Below are 20367 nucleotides of genomic sequence, written 5' to 3'. Positions count from 1 at the left end.
ATGGTGTTGAGAAAAAGTCGAATTGTAACAAATGCTGAATTCCTTTAGCTGTAGCAGGCAGTGATGAGCCCTCTATTCCCCCAGTGCAGTGACTAATGCGTGCAAATGGCTGTCTTAGCCTTGAGAACAAAGAGAGCAGTCCTGCTAAGAAGGTTTCCGTCCTTTGGTTTGCGCTGCTGCAGGCTCTTGGTGGCCTGGCAGGCAAAGTGTGTCACGGGCCGCGCCCAGGTGGCGGCGGCAGCGTGGGCTCCTGTGGCCCTGGCAGCTCAGTTTCGGCCGTGGGGCCTCCCCTGGCATGGGTCCCGGGGCTGCTCCCGGCACAAGCAGCGGGGCCGTTCCTGCTCCTGTCCCCAGGGCCGCTCCCGGCTTTGGCCGCAGCTGGTGGCGGCGCTGGGATGGGCCCCGGCAGCAGGGCCCGGTGGCCCTGATGGGAAAGAGCCCCCGACCCGGCCGGGAAGGAGCTCAGCTGTCCCCGCAGCCCCCCTCGGAAGGCAGAAAGAAAGAAAGAAACAGCTTCCTGCACCTTTTTTCCTCTCTTAAATATGTTGTCCCAGAGGCGTCACCAGCTTTTCTAATTGGCTCAGCAGCGGGCCTATTTTCAGAGCCTGTCAGTGATTGGTTTTGCCTGCACGGAGAAAGCTTGTAGCAGCTCCTCAGAGAAATGTCACTTTGCTGGCTGCCCTCTTTCCTCCTCTCCAAAAATTAAGCCATGCAAAACGAACAAAACCAGCCAGTGGTGGTCCTGGGGCGGGGGAACTCGGACACTCAGAGAAAACTTGAAAAACTTGTGTGGAGCCATTCAAAATCTCACATGGCTTCATATCCAGACACACAGCTAAAGCCCAGCTATTCCTCTATTCTTTTTCTTTTTAACTGAGAAAGGAAGTCACAGGTGATGGGGTCTCTATTCCACATCTATTGGAATAGATAGCTATCTCTTTAAAATGCTGCAGTACTTAAGATTGTCAAATCAGCACTGGTGTGAGCATTCATTTTGCAAAACTCCATTTTCAGTAACAGTTGTAGACTAAAGCAATAACATATCTCTGTAAAAATTAAATCCTATTTTAAGGAAATGAGTAGCCTAGGGGTTTTGTACAAAAGAAACCAACCAAGCATTGTTGAAATTAAAGATGTTACTGCTACTTCTGCTGTCTGAAATACCTTTGAAATAAATTTAACAAGACCCTTTGAATGTATTTGCAGGTGTACAAGTCAAGTTCCAGAAAAATGAAATCGTGTCCAAGGAAATTATTTAAGGCGATGAAAAGCATAGGTGCAATTTCCATATAACCTTGGGATTTTACTCCTTAAATTATAAAGCTTCTGGATCAGTCTATTTGCAAAGGAACTGTTTATCCTAACAAGTTTAGATACATTTCCCCTTTGATTACAAATAAAGCATTGCACCTTCAAGGCATACAGTCTTAAACCGTGGTGTCGGCTGTGCACAGGTGACATTGCGCTCATTGCCTCAAACAAGGGGAGCGCAAACATAAAAATCCCCCCAGACACGTCAACATGCAAGCTGTTATCCAACTGCACAAACACCTTCTCTCCTAAACCAAATTAGTCCCTCTATGTTTGCTATCAGGAACTCAGAATGCTCTTTTTAGGACTTTTAAAACAAGCAGTGTCTTTGGATTTTTAAAATGTCACCAATATGAAGAAAGTCTATGTTGCAGCCAGCGAAGCTGCCCTGTGTCTGATGTAGGAAGCTAGCAGGAGGCTGTCACACAGGGATTGGCAATACCATATATAGAAGCCTTTGCCTTGGGGTTTCCTCTGCATGGTGTATTTTTTCCTTGAAAGATTTATGATTTGAAACTGAATCAGAGTTAGTCAGCAAAGAGAAAAAGGAAGGTACTAATTGACATGGGCTGATCAACAGTTCCAATTCATTTAAACATGTTTTTGGGATGATGATGCAAGTGCAATGGATAGGTTTTCTTTTGAGAAAAGTATAAGGACATGACCTCAAGGCTGCAGGACAAACCATTTTTTGTTAGTTAGAAATTCCTGATATTACCTTCCCATGCATAGTTTTTAACCTTTCTGTAATCTCAAATGACTTCAGTTCTATGATCATTGCATCTGCATACCAGCTGCAAAAGCCCAACATTAAAAGCCATGGTTGTATTTCAGTTCAAAAATAAGAAAACACACAAATTAGTATTTCAGTGATAGCACTGGCAGACCTTTTAGGTTTAATCCTATTCCTGCTATATTCAGAAACCTGCTCTTGACTTCAGCAGGAGTTGGCATGAGTGCCTAACCATAAATAAATATGGAAGGTAGTTGATAGTGATTTTCAGCATGAAAATTATTTTATAGACACTGTAAACAGAGGTGTCAAACACTCAGGCAGAAAACTCTGCAACTAAAACCTTCTAATGAAACACCTCTCTTTCTTCAGACCTAGCCTTCAAACACTTCTCTGAGATCTGTGGAGTTGATGGGAACCTCTAGTACCTTTATTGATAGTACCTTTAGTACCTTTATTTAGAAAGGTAAATTATAATTTAAAGCTGTGAATACAAAGAGAATATTTACCCACATGCAGTGTCTTTAGACACTGCAATCAATATTTTCTTTTGCTCTAACATACTCCAGTGTCTTTGAGAAAATAATAGTTATGCAAACCTGTGTGTCAGTGCAGTTAATCATGCGGGGGACGGGAAGATATAAGTCCACGTCTTAAAAAAGGAACCCACTAGGCCACGGCAAAATATCCAAATATGGATAACGTTGTAACCAGACCAGTGAAGAGATTTTTGCTTTCATTTCCAGCACATCAGTCTCAAAATACAAAATGGAGACATGACAGCTCACTGATCCACACCAAAAATGTCCCCTCCAGCAGCGCTGGTACAGAAATACATAAAATCATCTCAGACTAGAATTCAGCCAATCAGACACAGAAAACACGTATTGACAATCATTCTATCCAATCCCACAAAGCACACGCAATGATAGTTAAAACAAAGACTAGTTCATAAGAGACAAAGAACAAAGTTCTATTCATGCTAACCTTCTAAAGATGTACATTAAATAACCTTGTTGCCATCCTAAAGCCAATTCCACAGAGACCTATTGTGGTTTGTCACATCTACTGCTTGGGAAACTTTTCTGCTTGCATGGGAAACTTTTCTGCTGTATTTGCAATGCTAACAAAACTTCAGTCTGAGGCCTACATACTTCTTGTAACCATTTCTTAAAAATCCTCTAACCTTATGGATTCCAACAAATCACAGTGGTATTGTATGGATGGATGTACATACAAAGCTTTGAGATAGAAAATATCAGTTCAGACTTTCTTAATTCTTACTAATAGATTGGGAGTGCTTTGGTTGATCTGATTTTGTGGGATTGCAGTATCTCTTCTTTTAAGGCAGCCTGTAAGATGTAACTCTCTACCCCATGTAGCCATGATATTTTCTGAAAAACTCTTTGGCCAGGATTTTTCTCCTGAGAAGCTAGAGGCCTCAAGGAACAAAATGTAAACAATAATTATCTGCTGCTGTGGAATGCAACAGGTGGATCTTAGATTTGGTCTCATGTTGTTGTTTCTAATTAATGGTCAATCACAGTCAGCTGGCTTGGACTCTCTGAGAGTCACGAGCTTTTGTTATTCATTCCATTCCTTTCCTTTCAAGCCTGCTGATGAAATCCTTTCTTCTATTCTTTTAGTATAGTTCTAATATATCATTTTAATACTATATGTATCATAAAATAATAAATACACCTTCTGATTTAGCATGGAGTCAAGCATGGAGTCAAGATTCTTGTCTCTTCCCTTGTCATGGGACCCCTGTGAACACCACCACAACCCCACACATAAGGTATTCTGTCAAACAAAACAAAACACCTTGAGACGGTTTTAAGTTGTTTGAGAATTATAGCCCTAGCTTTGTTTATGTATAGTGACTATTTATCAAATTAGCACTCCCAAAAGGCAGATTTGCATGTAGCAGTGGGGAACAAAGCGACAGGGACCCCCTCCTGCATCCAAAAGAGATCCTTTTATTGTAAAAATCACACCCTTTTTATGCCTTAATCTCAACCTGACATAACTGAACCAAAACTGAGACCTAACTGAGCAGAAAGAAGGCACCCATGGGCTGGTGTTACCAAATGTCATGGATGAGCTTGCTACCAAGCCCCTGGATTGACTGCCAGGGGCTTCTCCCAGTCAGGTCTCTTAGGAAGCTGCAAGCATTTCACTGGCCAGATCCCGAGGGGGCGTGGAGTTCAGACCAATGAGCATATGCAGACCGGGTCTTTCAAATGCTCTGTATTAGGGGTAGCCTGGGAAATAAACTCTCTCTGTGCCACACAAACATCAGGGCTGAGCAATCTCTGTCTCCTGCACCAGCAACCCCCACACATGACCTAACACGGGGTGAACCCCAAAGTGGTAAGAACTCAGAAGCACAGAGCAAAGGAGACACACGGCGTTAGAGCTGGATAAAGGTGTAGAACCAGATTGCAAGCAGTGTGAGAGCTGGGAAACAGTGTGGGAACCAGATTACAAGGGCATCAGACCCTGGATTGGTGTTTGGAAGCATAGAAATATAGCCTGGGAGCTGGAAACGGTAGCAGAGCCAATATGGTGAAAAGCCAGGACTTTGCTACGTAGCATAAAGTGCAGTGAGGTTGCTAGCCTTGTTTATGTGGACTGGAACCACTTAGGAGATCGTGAGAGCTTGGCTGTCCAGACCAGAAAACTCCATAATGAAGGTACTGATTTTCTTCTTTCAAAGAAGAGGGATAAACCACAATGAACGACCTCTAAAAGCTTTATTCATGTGGTGTGACAGCCATGAGCTGCACGTATCAGAAGGGGACATTTTAGATTTGCCCTTTTGGGAGAGGGTTGGACAAAATATATTTGAGGCAGTGTCATTTGGTGATGACGCAGCCATCGGTATTATAAAGCCATGGATGCTTGTTCTGGACTTATTAAAAAATCAGATTATGAAGGGCAAAGGGGGAAGGGCAGCAGCGCAGCTGCCTCTTCGTTCCACCCTGGGCGTGAGCGGCATTGCCACGGGACCTGGCGGGCCCCAGCCGCTTTGAAAACGTGTCGTACTACAATGGAGCTGTGGCTGAGCGATGTGGAGCGGTCGTGGGAAGCAGCACAGCCCCAAGGAATGGGGGAATCTCGGAAAACAGAGACCATCTGGGGGCTGCCTGAGCCGAGGACACCGACAATGTCCAGAGACTGTTGGGAAGGATAAAAGTTTGTCAAGAAAGTCACACAGATATGTATGCTTAGCAGAAAGATTTTTAAACGTAGAGTCTGATGAAGGAATAGAGATGGAAGCAAGTTTTGATACAGAAGAAAAGAATTGCTGAGCCAGTCTTACTGGATAACCAGGAAGGCAAAGAGTATGTAGGTTAGAAGAGGTTTTTATGACTTAGAGAAAAGGATAAACCCACCTCAAACAAGAAGATGTTTTTACCAAGCAGAAAGATAGCACAGGCCAACAAGTCAGCAAAGTTGCAAGTAGAAAAAAGGCCTCAGAATTTTCCACTGCAAGAAAATTGATAAACAACTTCTAGCCTAAACTGTAATGTACTAACTTTTAGTGATTGGAGAATAGTAACATGAATGTGGTAATTAAAGTAGTTATGATAGGCTACAGATAATAGCTAAGGTATAGATTGGTTCTACTGTATTAAGATGCTAAGCAAAGAAAACTGTATAATGCAATGTAACCAAAACCAAAGGGTCTCCAGGCCTGCCTGCAGCTGGAGCTGACAGGTGTAGGCACAGGCTCTTTCACCCATGACCCTGCATGGCTGTAACCTCTTGGATGGAATAAACTGCATTTTGGAGAGCCACCTGGAGTCCTGCATCCCTCAGGCGGCACCGATGGAACAATCCAGACACGTGGAGAGATGACGGCCAGCAAAGCTCCCGCAGCTGACCCAGGCGGGCACACCACGCCGCCCTGCTCTGGGGGAGCAGAGCACGTGGTGGGCACTTCTGCCCCTCTGGGCACACCACGCCAAGCAGCCACTCCAAGCCCTCCGGGTTAAAGGGCAATTCTGCAGCCATTGCACCGTGCCACGTGGCCGCTGAGATCGACCCCGCCATTGGCACCGGGTTCCCCGCACTTGCCATCACCATGGAAAGCGAGTGGGCTGGCTCCAAAGTCACACCTCTATGGAGCCTCGCCATGTCTGCACCGGGAGCGGCCCTGCCCCGGAGCCTTCCTCCAAGGACGGATCTGAGAAGAGCTGCAGACGCCAAACCCAGAAGCAGAGTGTGGGAAAAGCCCCTGCAGGGAGCCCAACCAGCAAAAAACAGGAAAGAAGCCTGCCAGGGTGTGGGGCCATGCCAGCAATAGCAACCAAGCCATCCTGAGAAGATGGTACTGGCCACATGCCACAGCCATTTGCCAACATTAACCTTTTCAAAACCTCACAACCACCTTAGCTCCTGAAAAATCAAGGTTATCATGTTCCAAAAACTCTAATAAACACACTGAAGGATTCTCCTACAAAAGTTAGAAAAATGTACAACTGTAAAATATGCTGTACAGTTCATAGTGCAATGCTCATTATGGGTGGTGCGATTCTTAGGACCAAAATCAATACGCCTATGATTTGGAAAATGTTATATTTCTGTCTCAGGCAATTACTGCTGTGCCTTAGGAAGCCTTAGTATGTGTATTAAGAAGTGTTTTCTAATACTCCTACTCATTATTATTGTCTTGTTTCAAGGATGGTGAAGATCCAATGGCTATCAACTAAGATACTCATTTTTAAAAAATCAATTTATCATAGCCAAATTTCCATTGTAAAGTTCTTTAATTGAAGTTCTGCCACTTGTCATCCTTTTGTCCTAGGTTGCAAGGTAATGTGTGTATTCTATTTGCCATCTGTTAGAGGCGTGGCTCTGTTATCTTCTGCTAATTGAGCAGTTTTCTTCATCTCTTCCAGAAACCAGTCCTCCCTCTGGGGAGACATCTGCTCTTAATGTGCCATTGAGTGCCTCAGCATGACTGATAAAATTACATCATCCCACATTGCTAGAAGCTCTGCCCCGAGGGAGGAGCCAAACATTCCTAACTGGATAGAAGCTGAGATTTTGGGACACCAGGACAGCCTTTTCCCCTGGATTCCCAGAGAAGCAGCTGCCTTTTCCATTGGATTCCCAGAGGAAGACCAGGCCCATCTACACCACCACTGGATCTTCAGAGGAAGACCACACCCTTCTACAGGATCACTGCTTCAACAGAACCACATCTCCCTCTCCAGGAGGACAGCAGCCACCATTTCAATTGGATAGCTACCAATCCCCTGACCAACAGGGTGTCTGTTGGAATGCTGGAGGACACAAGACAGACGATGGACTTTGGACCTGGTTAACATCAGAGATTTGAGAACAGGATGACTTGGCAAAAGCAAACAGAACTTAGAAAATTAGACCTAGATTGCAGGAAGATTAAATCAAATGGGTTTATTGGAAAAAGAAAATCCCATTAAACTCTGGAAGCAAGAGATGTTGTTATATGCATAACTTTGTGTATGTGATTTTAACCCAATCATTGTAGTACTCATTAGTAGACTCCCTGAAATAGTATATAGGCACATGTATCCCACAATAAAATTGGATTCTGATCACCAAGGCAGTCTTCCCCATCTCTCTCCATCGCTGACAGGTGTCATGTGGTATTCTGACTCTGTCAGTGTTGTTTTATATTACTGCATTGTTTATTTTACTTTTATTTTCTTCCCTAATAAAGAACTGTTATTCCTACTCCATACCTTTGCCTGAGAGGCCCCCTTAATTTCAAAATGATAACAATTCAAAGGGAGGAGGTTTACATTCTCCATTTCAGGGGAGGCTCCTGCCTTCCTTAGCAGACATCTGTCTTTTCAAACCAAGACACATTTTAAAAGTTAAAAGTCATTTATTAAATCACTAATAAAGATTCTGTATGCAAAATAATGGGGAGTAACATTGTACCTTGGAGGACCACCTTCTCACCAATCATTAGCTGCAAATGTAAGGCAGAAATCCATTGTTAAAGGACCAAGGATTTCTAAATCTTGGGGCTCAGATACTGCTTTGGGAAGTTCTTTGGCCCAAATGTTCCCATGCAATACAGGATTGCTCCCACTGTCAATTTCACCAGACTAACAACAATGAAAGCAACACTTGACACATTTATAAATAGCATCAAATCAGAGTTTGCAGGTCCCATTGATAAAGAGGGAACATCAGGTATGACCTGTGATCCCTCTGTTCAGCTCATGTCTGTGTACTTGCGTCTACAGGCTTGAACTCATCAACACATTCTTGGGTGCGATATGGTTTGACATTTTTGGCTGGGACCCACTTAATTCCTGCACCTGTAGAGACAGAAGCATACCCTTTGTTCCAACTGATTAATCAGGAAGGACCTTCAATAGGTACTGTCCCAGGGATTCTAATTAAAACAGAGGGATCTTCTTTCACTTTCGCCTGTGTGTTATTTGAAAAATGCCTAAAAATTGGTGTTATTAGGTTCTGACACAGAGCTGTTTAAGAAATTAAAACATGGAAATCTTTGTTTAACCTCATCTGTGGTGTTACCATTTCCCCCCTTCTGTGGATCAAGAATGCGGTTTAATGTCTGATGTGTCCTCTCAGCAAGTGCTTGACTTGTGGGAGAATGAGGAATACCAAGGATATGACGAACACCCCAATCTTTAAAAATGTGGCCAATTTTTGAGATATATATGCAGGATCATTGTCGGTTTTTACTTCTTGGGGCACACCCAATGAAGCAAAAGCTCTGCAAAGAATGTTGACAGGCATGATCACCTGCTTCCCCTGTGTGAAGAGAAGCAAAAACTGCATCAGAGAATGTGTCCACTGAAACATGAGTATTGGCAAATTTACCAAAGGAAGGCTATTTAGTGACATCCATTTGCTGTAACTACAGGCTTTGCAAACCCTGTGGACTGAACAACTCTTTCTAGAAACAGGAGTCTGCACAAGGAGACAGTCAGGGCAAGTACTAATGATAGCTTTAGCTTCACTTTTGGAAATTTGAAACATTTGCACAAGTGCTTGTGCGTTTTGGTGAAAAAAGGCATGACTCAGTTTTGCTTGTTCCAAAATGTTTGGCAAAGTGTTGGAAATAGGCACTGTCAGTTTGTCCGCTCTCGCGTTTCCTTCCATGAATAATCCAGGAAGCAAGGCATGAGCCCTGTTGTGAGAAGCAAACTGTGGATTAGTTTGTTATTGTAAAGTTGTAAAAAGCCTTGAAAGCCAATGATATCAAGTGTCATTACTAGGATTCTTTAGAACTGATCCTTCTATTCTTTAACCACATTAGTAACTTAAGAAGGATGTGTGAATAAATTAAAAAGTTGTGGGAAGAACTGAGAAGCCTGAACCACAGCAGCAAGCTCAACAATCTGAGCAGATCCCTCTACTATTTGAATATCTGATTCCCAAGTTTTAGTTGGGAACTTGGTTTGGTTCAACCAAGTAATGACTGATTTGTGACTTCTGCCTGATCCATCAGTGAAGAGAGTTACTGTGTTTAAAGGTTCTTTACTTTACATAGGTTTCTCTCTAAAACTCAATTTTGCCTGCAATAATTTGTGAGCCGGGTAATGAACAGAAGCAATATCTGCAAAATTTAACAATGCTCGTTGCAAATCATCAGAATTTGCAGAATTTTGCATTGCCCAATCAAGATCATCTTTTTTCAGTGGTAAATAGAGAACTGCAAATTCTTCACCTGCTAAACTTACCAACCTTGTTCTGGCCTTAATCAGAATCTGTGTTATCCTCTTAAGACTGTAAAAATAGTCTTTGGAAACCTTGAGGGAAGAAAACCCCATTACCAAGAAAGGATCTCTATCTCATTGAAAAATGAGACTACAAAGTTGCATCATTCCTCCTAAAATTGCAGAAAATAAAGACTTTTCTGGAATACAGCAATGAGCTTGTTGTCTTTGGAGAGCCTCCATGACCTTGTCATGCGCTGCACGAGCTTCAGGTATTAGAGTTCAGGAGAGTCGATGGCGCAGCTTCCTCTCAACAAATTAAAAAGAGGACCCAATTCATCGTTGGTGATTCCCAAAACAGGTCTGACCCAATTGATTTCTTCTAGAAGCTGTTGTAAGTCTTGCAGGGTGTTGACACTGGTCCAGAGATGTATCTTCTGCAGTGTAATTGTTTTTTCAGTCATCTTCCATCCCAGATACTTCCAGGGTGGAACTTCTCAAATTTTGGGTATAGAAATTTTAAGTCCAGCATTTTGGATTTCAGTAACAACACTAGGACAAGCTTGCTCCATCTCTGGCTTCGTTGGAGCTGCGATGAGCAAATCATCCCTGTAGTGTGAAATCACGGATCTTGGATATTTCTGTTGAACTGGAGACAAAATTTGTGCTACAAAATATTGCCAAATTATACCGAATTCTTCATTTCTAGAGGCAATGTTTTCCAGTGCTATCTCTGCATGGATTCTCTTTGATTGATGACTGGAACTGAAAAGGCAAATCTTGGAGCATCATTGGGATGAAGTGGGATGTGGAAAATGCAATTCTTTAAATCAATGACGATGAGAGGCCAGTGTTTTGGGATCATTGATAAAGAAGGAAGTCCAGGTTGAACAAGTCCCATGTCTTCAGTCACTTCATTGATCTTCAGGTCGTGAAACAACCTCCAGGAGTCCAATGTCTTCCTGTGGATGACGGATACTGGTGAACTCCAGGGACTCTTTGTGGGTGTGATGTGACCTTCTTGTAATTGCTCCTTTACCAATCATTTAAGGCTATTTAATATTTTCTCTGTTAAAGGCCATTGATCAATCCATATAGGAGGATCAGTTTTCCAGTTCAGCTTTCAAGTGGCACGTTTTGACGTGGTTTCCATTACAGGCCCACCTCCAGTTCTACTCCCCATTGGGACAGGACGTCTCTCCCCCAGACGGTGAGAAGCTTCTGAACAAGAAAAGGACGCACCATTGCTGTCTTTCCTTCAGGACCTGTAATGTTAATCATGGATGCACTTTGCCAACATACAGTAGCACCTCCAATCCCTGTGAGGGAACCTGCAGGAGCTACTAAATCCCAATGGCTGGGACAAAACATGTGAGAAATTACAGTGACATCTGCAGCAGTGTCTTGCATGCCGGTAATGTAAATTGTTTTACCACAGTGAGTCAGGCAGCAAGTCAATTTTGCTTGGTTGCAGTACAAGAATTGCACCCAAAAGACCTCAGGACCTGAGGTCAAAAATAGCACAGACATCACTGAATTCTCTGGAAAATTGTTTTGCTCGGCTGTAGTCATGGGCAAAAGAAATGCAATAGCTATAGGTGTTTTTGGTGGAGTCATTATAGAAAGATTAAATGCAGGAAATAAATATATTAGCTTATTGTTACAATTTATTGAAAAAACAGCTGGAAGTATTGAAAGTCTGAAAATTTTGGTGCTAGCTCTACCTAGAATCAAAAGCTCTTGTCTTTGCTGAAAAAACCTGATAATTCCAGTAGAAATAGTTTCATACCAGAAATTATTTAAAAGGTGTATCAATTCTGAGGAGCCCAATTCAAACCTTGTACGTGAGGGTATTGACCTGGGACCATTTGAGGGATGGTTGACTGAGGGATAAATGACTGAGGTACCAATGCCATTTGACTGGGTAATTGACTGTAAGGAGGTCACTTTTTGTGTCATTGTGCGGTGATAATCCACGCTCTTTTTTCAGTTTAACAACAAAGCTTTGCAATCAATGTCCAATTGAGAACGACAGTACTTAGCAAGATGCTTCCCTTTCCTACACTGAGGGCAAATAGGAAGTGTATTAAGTTTGATTGTTGTTGTAGGACAATCTCTTTTCATGTGTCCTGCTTTACCACAAGCAAAGCCACAAGCCTTTTTATCAGAGTCCAACTGTACAGTACCAACAGATTTTTTCAAAACGTTTGTGTGTGCTTCAAGGCCTTTTCAAGCTTTTCCTTTTTTTGTCCCAAATTTTCTCCCTAAGCCTTTCCCAAATTATGTCCAAATGCTTTTCCTAATTTTTTTAAAGAACCTGCAAGCTGCTTTCCAAAAGCACTGACTTGCGTATTAGCAAGATGTTTTGGAGAAGTGAGCTTACTGCAAGCTGTTAGCATCTCTGTTACAGTTGGAGGCTGATAGATAAAATTATAATTATTTTTTTGCATCCTCTACGTTCTTTGATACCATGGTGAGAAAGAGTTTTGTATTGTGGATTTGTATCATTAGGAGCATATCTTACAGGTAATGCAAGGAAGTGTTTATTTGAATCCAAATTTTTTCTAAATTTTGAATAATATTAGACCACTTAGGTAGTTGCAATGGAAGGTTTATTGCTGATTTATACTGTGTTTTGTTTTTCCCTTTCATCACTCTTGATGAGAAGTATCTGATCAAGAAGAACAGGTAATGTTGTCACAGCAATCAGCTGTCCCAGGAAGCCTGCCAAAAAGCTCCAAGTTCTCGTCATTATGATGAGAACTGTAAAAGTGATTTCATGCCTTTGAAGGCTGCGAAAAGGGTTTCAGCAGGTTTCTTTTTACCCAATCAGCTTCAGCAATTGCATTGAAACAATTAGATTAGATTGGATATTGGCTGAGTAAACAAACTAATGCCACATCCACTGCAACCAGTGACATGTTGACCAATGTTAATAGTGTTAGACATGCTACCCTTCCAAATAGAGCAGCAATTGATTTCTTTTACTTGCACGACAACAATGTTGTGAGGAATTTCAAAGATTGTATTGTATGAACCTGTCTGATCATTCTGAATCCATCCACAAAAGCATAAAAAAATTGAAAGATCTGACAGCCCAAATTAAAGAAGATGGTGGGTCCTGGTTAGATGATTTGTTGCAAGAATAGAGCTTTGCACCTTGGCTAACAGAACTTTGCAAGATAGGTCTCCATGTATTGGGTGTTTTGGTAGTGATATTAATAGTAATGCCTTGCATACTTCAGTGTGTGTGACGAATGATGAACAAAACTGTCCAAGAAGTTTTTATCATACAAGAGAGAGAGGTAGGAAATGGATTCACAGAGAGTTCTTGAAATCTCACAGAGATGGTGGATGAAGGTATAGAAATGGAAGAAGGTTTTGAGTTAAGACCCTGGAATCGACAAGAGTTTTTCGAACAATGACTTATAACTATTGTCAGGCATAATTTATGCCCTTTCCACTGACTGGACCTTCACAGCATTAACTTGCTGTGTTGTAATACAGCAATGCTTAGTGCCAGCAAGAACATGCTTTAAGCAGATAATAAGCAAAAATATTATAGTATGGATACGAAACGCAAATAATAAATGACACGATTATAAAGGTTTCTTTTGAGGTGAACAGAGAGGAGGAATTGTGGGAATCCATAAAATCAGAGGATTTTGGAAAGCTGCAAAAGGCAGGCCTCAGATACAGCAGAATTGTGAATAGAGCTAAAGCAACAGTCATGAGATAGGTCAGCAGAAAAATTATTCAAACTCTAGAAAAAGCAAGGGCAAATCAAACAATAAGCCTGTGTATTAATGCTTGTCTGAATAGCTCTCTAAACTGCAGAAAGTTTATCTAGCAAGATATTAGGAAGGTTGAAGCTTAGAAATGCAGCTCCTTGCGTTGTGTATTAAACACAGGTAGTGTATTCCAAATGAGCAAGCATTGTTTTAACCAAAGCTACATGTGCTTATGGTGATTGGCTAGAACTACTGTCAATATGCTTTTGCTTTGTGTGATTGGTTAAGAAACTTATAAAGTATGTTGTAACATTAAGTTTTTTGGCCTGCTGCCTTGATTGTGAGCTGCAAGCATCTTCCCATTGGCATAATACTTTAAGGAGAGTGATGATGAAAAATAAACAGCTCTAGGCACTTTCCATAGCAGCTCTGTCTTGTTCCAAGTCTGTAAATAGCCCCCGGCCGGCGTCACTTGGCAGTAGTGTTGCCGCAGCAACTTTCCTGAGAGCCCTGCTAGGAAGGGCTGGGGAGGAGAGCTCCAAGTTCTTGGCGACCCGAAGAAAGCCAGAGCCTGCTAACTCACGTCTGGATTCACTAAACTGGATCTTTTTAGATTCATACAAATCGGGCTGCTCTCCAGCTGTAGACCCTGACTTTGTATTTGCGACACTTTGAAATGAACTGTTACAGGTACCACACCATATTCCTGCCCACAGGGATACAGCTGGAAAACTCAGGTCCAAGAGCAATCTCAGCATGCTTTCCCCCCCCGAACCCAGCAGCCAATGAGACAGGCTTCAAGGCTTCTGAATGAACTGTCTGTGCCTCCCCAACAACTTTCCTGAGCTCTCCCACCTCCACCCCATCCACCTCTCTGGGCAGAGCCATCCCTGCCCTGCTCAAGCCCTGGCTGCCCCCTGCCACCTCTGTCCTCCTCCCTGCCCACTCCCCTGCAGGCAGAGCCAAATCCAAAGCCCCCCCACCCGCTGTAACCGGAGGCTTGGGAGCCAAAAGTGGTGAAAATCCCGGAAAGTTTTGGCAGAGGAATCTATATGAAAAGAGTCCTCAGAGCTCCAAAGCAAACTGCCAGCCTGAGCCCAATCCGAGGGGGTGACTTCCCGGGAAGGGCAAACAGTGACAGGAGCGACCCTGCAGCCCCTCGGCCAGGCAGAGCGGATCCAGGCTCCCCTTGGCTGACCCCACCTGCACAACTTCAGAATAAGATCCGGCCGCATCTTTTTCAGAAGAGCAGCAGAGCACAGAAACAGCAGCTCCTCTTTTGCAAAGCCTCCCCAAACATTAATCTCCTGGACCCGTTTGATTCCCAGCCTCCCTAGAACATATCCCATGACCCCCCAAACTCTTGGAATGCAAGAAAAATCCCAAACACTTCTCTGGGAATTCTGGGGGAGGATGATTTCCTGGAGGAGTTGGGACAATGCCTGGTTGCAGCGTCAATGACTCAGGGAATCCTGGAAAAAGCAGAGAACACGACCAAAGCTGGAAGCTGATCTGATTCCCCTTTTCTGGGCTTCGGGGTGCTGTCCACACTGCCTGGAGAAACCCTGGACATGCCAGGACACCCTGAATAAAATCCGAGATTCCCCCAGAGGAGGACGAAGGCCCAGCACCACTCAGAATTAAAGTCTCAGAGCCAGGTGTTCTGTTCTGATGTTTGAGAAAGTCTCTGTTACAATCATTCTCATCAAAGCTCTCCATTAAAGCTCTGGAGACAGGCGTAAGTTTGACCAAAGACTCTTCCTTTTTGAGAGAGACAAATTGTGAATTTTCCACTTTATCTGGTGCCAGAAATCAAAGGTAAAATCAGACTTCAAGTCTATATTTTGAGTATTCACTTTTTCCCAGATTAATAAGTCTTTTAGTTCACATTTTGAGATGTCTGAACATCCTTTACCCTATAAAATTGCCTCAAGCTGGTAAAAGACGCCCCATTCTGGTTTAGAGAGATGGTTTCCAATCTCGTTGCCCCCGGAGTTGCTACTTATTACTGACAGGGGTATCAGCTACAGGCAGCGAAGGGGACGATCCATTCCTCCGTTTAACAGCCTGGGCCTCTGGCAATGGCACTGTCCATGATCTTCTTTTTATTTTATATTTCTCTAGCCTAGAAATCCTCTTCACTGAGGAGCAACTTTCCCAAAACCCTCTGATTTTAGGGATTCCTACAATACACTACATAATATATATTTTAATATATGTACTGTAATAAATAGAATATATAATATGTATATATAAAATGGGTGGGCATTCCTAATTTCCAGAAACTCATTGTCAATTTCATTGACCCTGAAAACAGCAGAGATGCGCCCATAATACCTGATCAGTCCATTTGGGGAAGTTTTAGGTTCAGATTCTCTGAGGCTTTAGATTTTTACATCTCTAGACAATGCTTCCAGGAATCAAAATAGATTTCAGAAATTAAACTTTTCTCCTTTTTTCCTCAGTCTTTGCACTCATGTGCACCAGAAACATTCAGTGAATGGGTTCCACTCTAATCCATCTCCAAGATGAATCTCCCAGCTGTGTTCACACTGGTGGTTCGTATGTCTCCTCTGCACAGTGCAATTTTAAAATCTTCGTTCCTTTCTATCTCTGCCCTTCTTTTTCTGCTTTAGCTTGCAAATGCGTGTAGATGTATCAGAAATGCATAATTTCATTTCTGATGCATCATTTCCTGTCTAGTAATTTCACTGCATCCTGTTCTGATGTTATGCTAGCCTTATAGGTTTCTGTTTTCTTGAATGTGGAAGTTCTATAATGCAATGCTCTCATTCACCTGCTTTCATGAAACCCTTCATTAACATTAATTAGCACAAGCAGCTGTGTGGTTCCCCTCTGCTTTGCAGAAGATTTGGGAAACTCAAGTCCTGCTCAGCTACAAAAGAACATACATGGTGCTTAGTAATTCCCCAAAGAGCCTAAGTTAATGGTTAAACAACTGCAGCTTATTCACTTCACAGAAATTCGGAGAAAAAATATTGCAAATCTTGAGGAATACAGTGCAAGGGTGATGGGCATCCCTCAATTATCCAGACAGACTCATATGTCACTGGCAAAATTCCTTCTTTTCCAAATGTTTTCATTTGCTTTGGCTGTACTTCGTATGGCTGCAGGTCACATTTCCCTTGATTTAAGGAATATCTTGGCAGGTATTCTTGGTGATAAATCTTGCTAATTCTGCCTTTGGAGGAATTTCTCAGTTCTGCAGTCCTTATTACACGCCCTGTTCTAAAAGACTTTTATGCTATTTTCCCTCTCTTTGTGTTTTCACACATGTTTAACAAGGTTTTCTTTCTAAGGATATTAATCACAATATCCCAAAAGATTAAAAAATGCTTAGTTGTTTTTGCCTGTTAGATTTACAAAAGAACAGTAAAAAAAAAAAAAATCTGTATACCTGCTGGATGTAAAATGCAAATAAAAATTAACTTGGAAGATCTCCCAAAAGCCTTAAGAAAAAACCCCATGCATTCTATAAAACCCAGAGTATTCATCTACAGTATACAAAAATGGGAACGTTCTAGAAAAGAAATTTTTTGCAACGGTTCTGCACAGAATTCTATGCTTTCACGCTTTTTGCCCTTCAGGGGCAGTGCCATTCTCTGAACTGGAATGCTCTGAGCATGTTCTGCTCACCACGGCAGCTTTCTGCTCTCCCCTGGTACAGATCATCCTCCCAGCAAAGGGGGAGTGCAGCCACCACAACTCGCAGCTCCTTCCCACACAGCAGGAACCTGAAGGACAGAGATGGCTTTCACCAGCTGCTGTGGGTTCTAACAGCGCCACCTCAGCTGCTGAAACCCTGAATTTCTGTGTTGCAGTGCATTAGTTTCCGAGTCAAATGATCTGTTAGCTTGCGGTATGTTCAAGTGTTCCCCGACTTACTGCAGTTAGTTTCTCCCCTGTGTTATGCCCTCCTACCCAAGTGTCCCTCAAGCAATTCCCTCCTTCCTCACCGGATTTTTCCCTGTCTGTCAAGACAACCCGGCCCCTTGGGCCCATCCATCAGCCCAAACCCTACCCTTTGTTCCAGAAAGTTCCCTGTCCCCCACACCAAGATCCAATCCCTATCCCAACCCTCTCTCCTCCCCTTCTTCTGATTTGTTGTAGCCCTCGAATCCACACCCCGAGAGTCGCTTATTGGTTACTATATGGTGTCCACCCCCCATTTTGAAAGATTTTAAAAGCCGTGGAGAAGGGCGCTGGAGGTGCTTTTAATCTCTGTTCCCCTTTGGCAAATTTCTCCTGGCAACCTTTCGCCTGCCTCTCCTGATAAATTAGCTGCACTTTACACTGTAGAAGAGCTGTCTCTGCGTCCTTCACTCGGTCCTCCAGGGGTCTTTATTGCTGGGCAGCTGGCCTAGAGGTTCTGGCTCAAGCAAAATCCCAACCTAACCTGTTCCTCATTCTTGCCACTGTCCCTGGAACATCACAGAGCTAGCCAGGGCTCCGGAGGGCAGTGACAGTGACCCACGCTCTGGCATGTCACAGCCCCCAGAGCCACACCTGCCAGGCCACAAGCCCCAGCCCTGGTCCCCACTACCGGCCTCAGCGGCTCCTGGGCATCCTCAGCCTGGGTGCAAAGGCAGCCACAGGAGCCTCCGAGGGCGCTCTGGATCCAGGCTGCAGGCACCCTAAAGCCGGCACTGAAAGGGACATGGATGGGGACTGCAGCTGGATCTTCCAGTGCTCACCAGCCCTGGTTGCCCTCTGAGTGAGCCCAAACCTCACCTGCAGCACCTTGAGCACATTTACCCTTGTGGCCCATCCTGGAATGTGGTGTTCTCACATCCTACACCAGCCCTTTGCAGGGGTCACCAGCTCCCAGTTGCTCTGCTGCCCTGGCATTACTTTCTCTTTTGCTGCAACGAAGTTAACGGGTACACTCATGAAAATCCCAGCACAACATTTGCTTTTCAGGAGCTCTTAGGCAAAAAACCTCCACTGCTCACCAGTTTTTGCCTAGAAAAGGAGATCATGACAAAGCATAAGGCACAGGCAGGGCTCTGGCATAAGTATTCCTGAGCCACAGGATTCTACCCATTGTTGTTGTCAGCTGCTTTGCTAATATTTTAGAGCCAGTTCAGAACAGGGGCTGCTGTTGACAGGGTAGGAAAATTTGGAGAAGTACAGGTGCAGGAAACAAGAAGAAGAAGAAGAAAAAAACCCACAACAAAAAACCCAAGGGGTATAACACTTAAAAATACAGGGCCCAGTAGAAGTCCATGGAGATGGTTCAATAGAAAATGCCACCAGCAGTGAGCAGAGCTCGAGGCTGCTCACTGCCACCACAGGGGCTCCTCAGTCCCCTGCTGCTTTGTGTCTGATCCCTGCTGGGCTCCCTCTGCCCCTTTAACAAATGCAGCCCTGCCTGGAAAGGGCTCCATGCTCTGGTGTTCCCAGCTTGCTCCAGGCTGCATTCTTAGCAGCACTGAAAGAAGAAGTGAAACAAAGAGCCATTTTCTGTCCTGCCTGCAAACTCCTCTCCTTCACTTCCAGTGCCAGGGATCATCCCTCTGTCAGGTTGGCACTGTGCCTGCTGCATCTTGGTCCCTGTTCCTTGCATCAGCTCCTGCACATCAGCACTCACTGTCCCACATCATGAACAGAGGGCTGTGTCAGAAGAGCAAGATTGCAATTTCTTGGTCCTTTTAACAACCAGAAGAAGCATGAGTCCAAATAACTTAGTTGTTGGCTCCTGGCCTCCATTTAGATAACTCTTTTCTGCTTTAATGCAAAAGGCTCTTTTCCCACGTGGATGGAATTACCTGTAATTGGCAGTTGCTTCAGGCTGTCAGGCACCATGGGAGTTTTTTCTTGTCTCTGATGAGGATTTGGTGAATTTTCCATGGGTCACTTGGTGGTGTCACCATGGGCTGAGCTCAGCGGCCAACTCTGCTGTCCCCAGGGGATGCACTGGGACGCCAAGCCCCTCAGGGCTGGAATTAGGGTTGGGCGGGCTCGGAGCGCGCGGGGCCTGGGCCCGTGAGGAGCTGCTGCTGGCGCTGGCTGTGCTCAGCCCGCTGTGCCGAGCAGCCGCGGCCATGGAGACACGGGCGGGAGCTGTGGCCGAGGCCGGCAGGCGGCCCGGGCCGGCTCGCAGCTGCGAGGACGCCGACAGCCTGTGCCCTGAGGCCGAGGCGGTGGCGGGCGCTTTGCGGGCAGGGCTTTTCCGAGCCGGCCGCGATGTGCTGCCTCCGGTGTGGGCCCGGCTGCGGCAGAGGCAGGCGGGAGCGCGGCGGGGCCGGCAGCGGCGGGCAGAGGCCGCAGAGAGCAGCAGCCCGGCCGGGCCCGCTGCGGAGCGGCACGGAGCTGCCGGGCAGCCCTCGGCCGTGGCTGCGCGCACAGGGCAGGAGCCGCGGCAGGAGCCGGCCATAGCGGCAGCTCGCCGTGCCCGGGGCCGCTGCCGCAGCTCTCCCCTGCTGGCCACAGCAGCAGCCGCTTTCCTCCGAGGCTCCGGCGCTTCTCGAAGACGAGGGGCCCGGCCCTCAGCACGGCCTGGAGCCCCGCAGCGAGAGGAGCCGCCGGCGCCGCAAAGGACAGCGCCGAGGGCGCAGGTTGAGGAGGAGGACATGAGGCTGGCTCTGGGCCGCGGTGGGGCAGCTCTGCCCTCTCGGCCTTCGCCTTGATCCCTTTGCTTCTTTTCCATGAGCCCTGATCACCCCATCCTCAGCCAAGGGCCCCCACAGCCCTTTCCAGGGCTGCAGGAAAAGCTTGCTCAGTGACAGAATCACAGAATCAGTGGCTTGGAAGACAGATGCTTTTAAGATGATCGAGTCCAAGCCATGCCTTAACTCCTCAACTAAAGCATGGCACCCAGTGCCACATTCAGTCTTTTCTCAAAGGCTTGCAGGGATGGTGAGTCCACCAGCTCCAT

The 20367-nt window shown here is 44.8% G+C and overlaps 1 protein-coding gene across 1 annotated transcript in view; it reads left to right on the top strand.

Moving 5' to 3' along the window:
• LOC131095752 (serine/threonine-protein kinase PAK 3-like) overlaps positions 1-14461 on the top strand; it is a 32256-nt gene extending 17795 nt beyond the window's left edge. The window contains exon 14 of the mRNA XM_058043831.1: positions 14426-14461. Coding sequence (XP_057899814.1) covers positions 14426-14461 — 36 coding nt within the window. The remainder of the gene's footprint in view (positions 1-14425) is intronic.
• The last annotated feature ends 5906 nt before the right edge of the window (positions 14462-20367 follow it).

Source organism: Melospiza georgiana, chromosome Z (assembly GCF_028018845.1).
Source record: "Melospiza georgiana isolate bMelGeo1 chromosome Z, bMelGeo1.pri, whole genome shotgun sequence".
NCBI classification, from domain to species: domain Eukaryota; kingdom Metazoa; phylum Chordata; class Aves; order Passeriformes; family Passerellidae; genus Melospiza; species Melospiza georgiana.
This window is presented reverse-complemented; position numbering and strand designations above follow the sequence as displayed.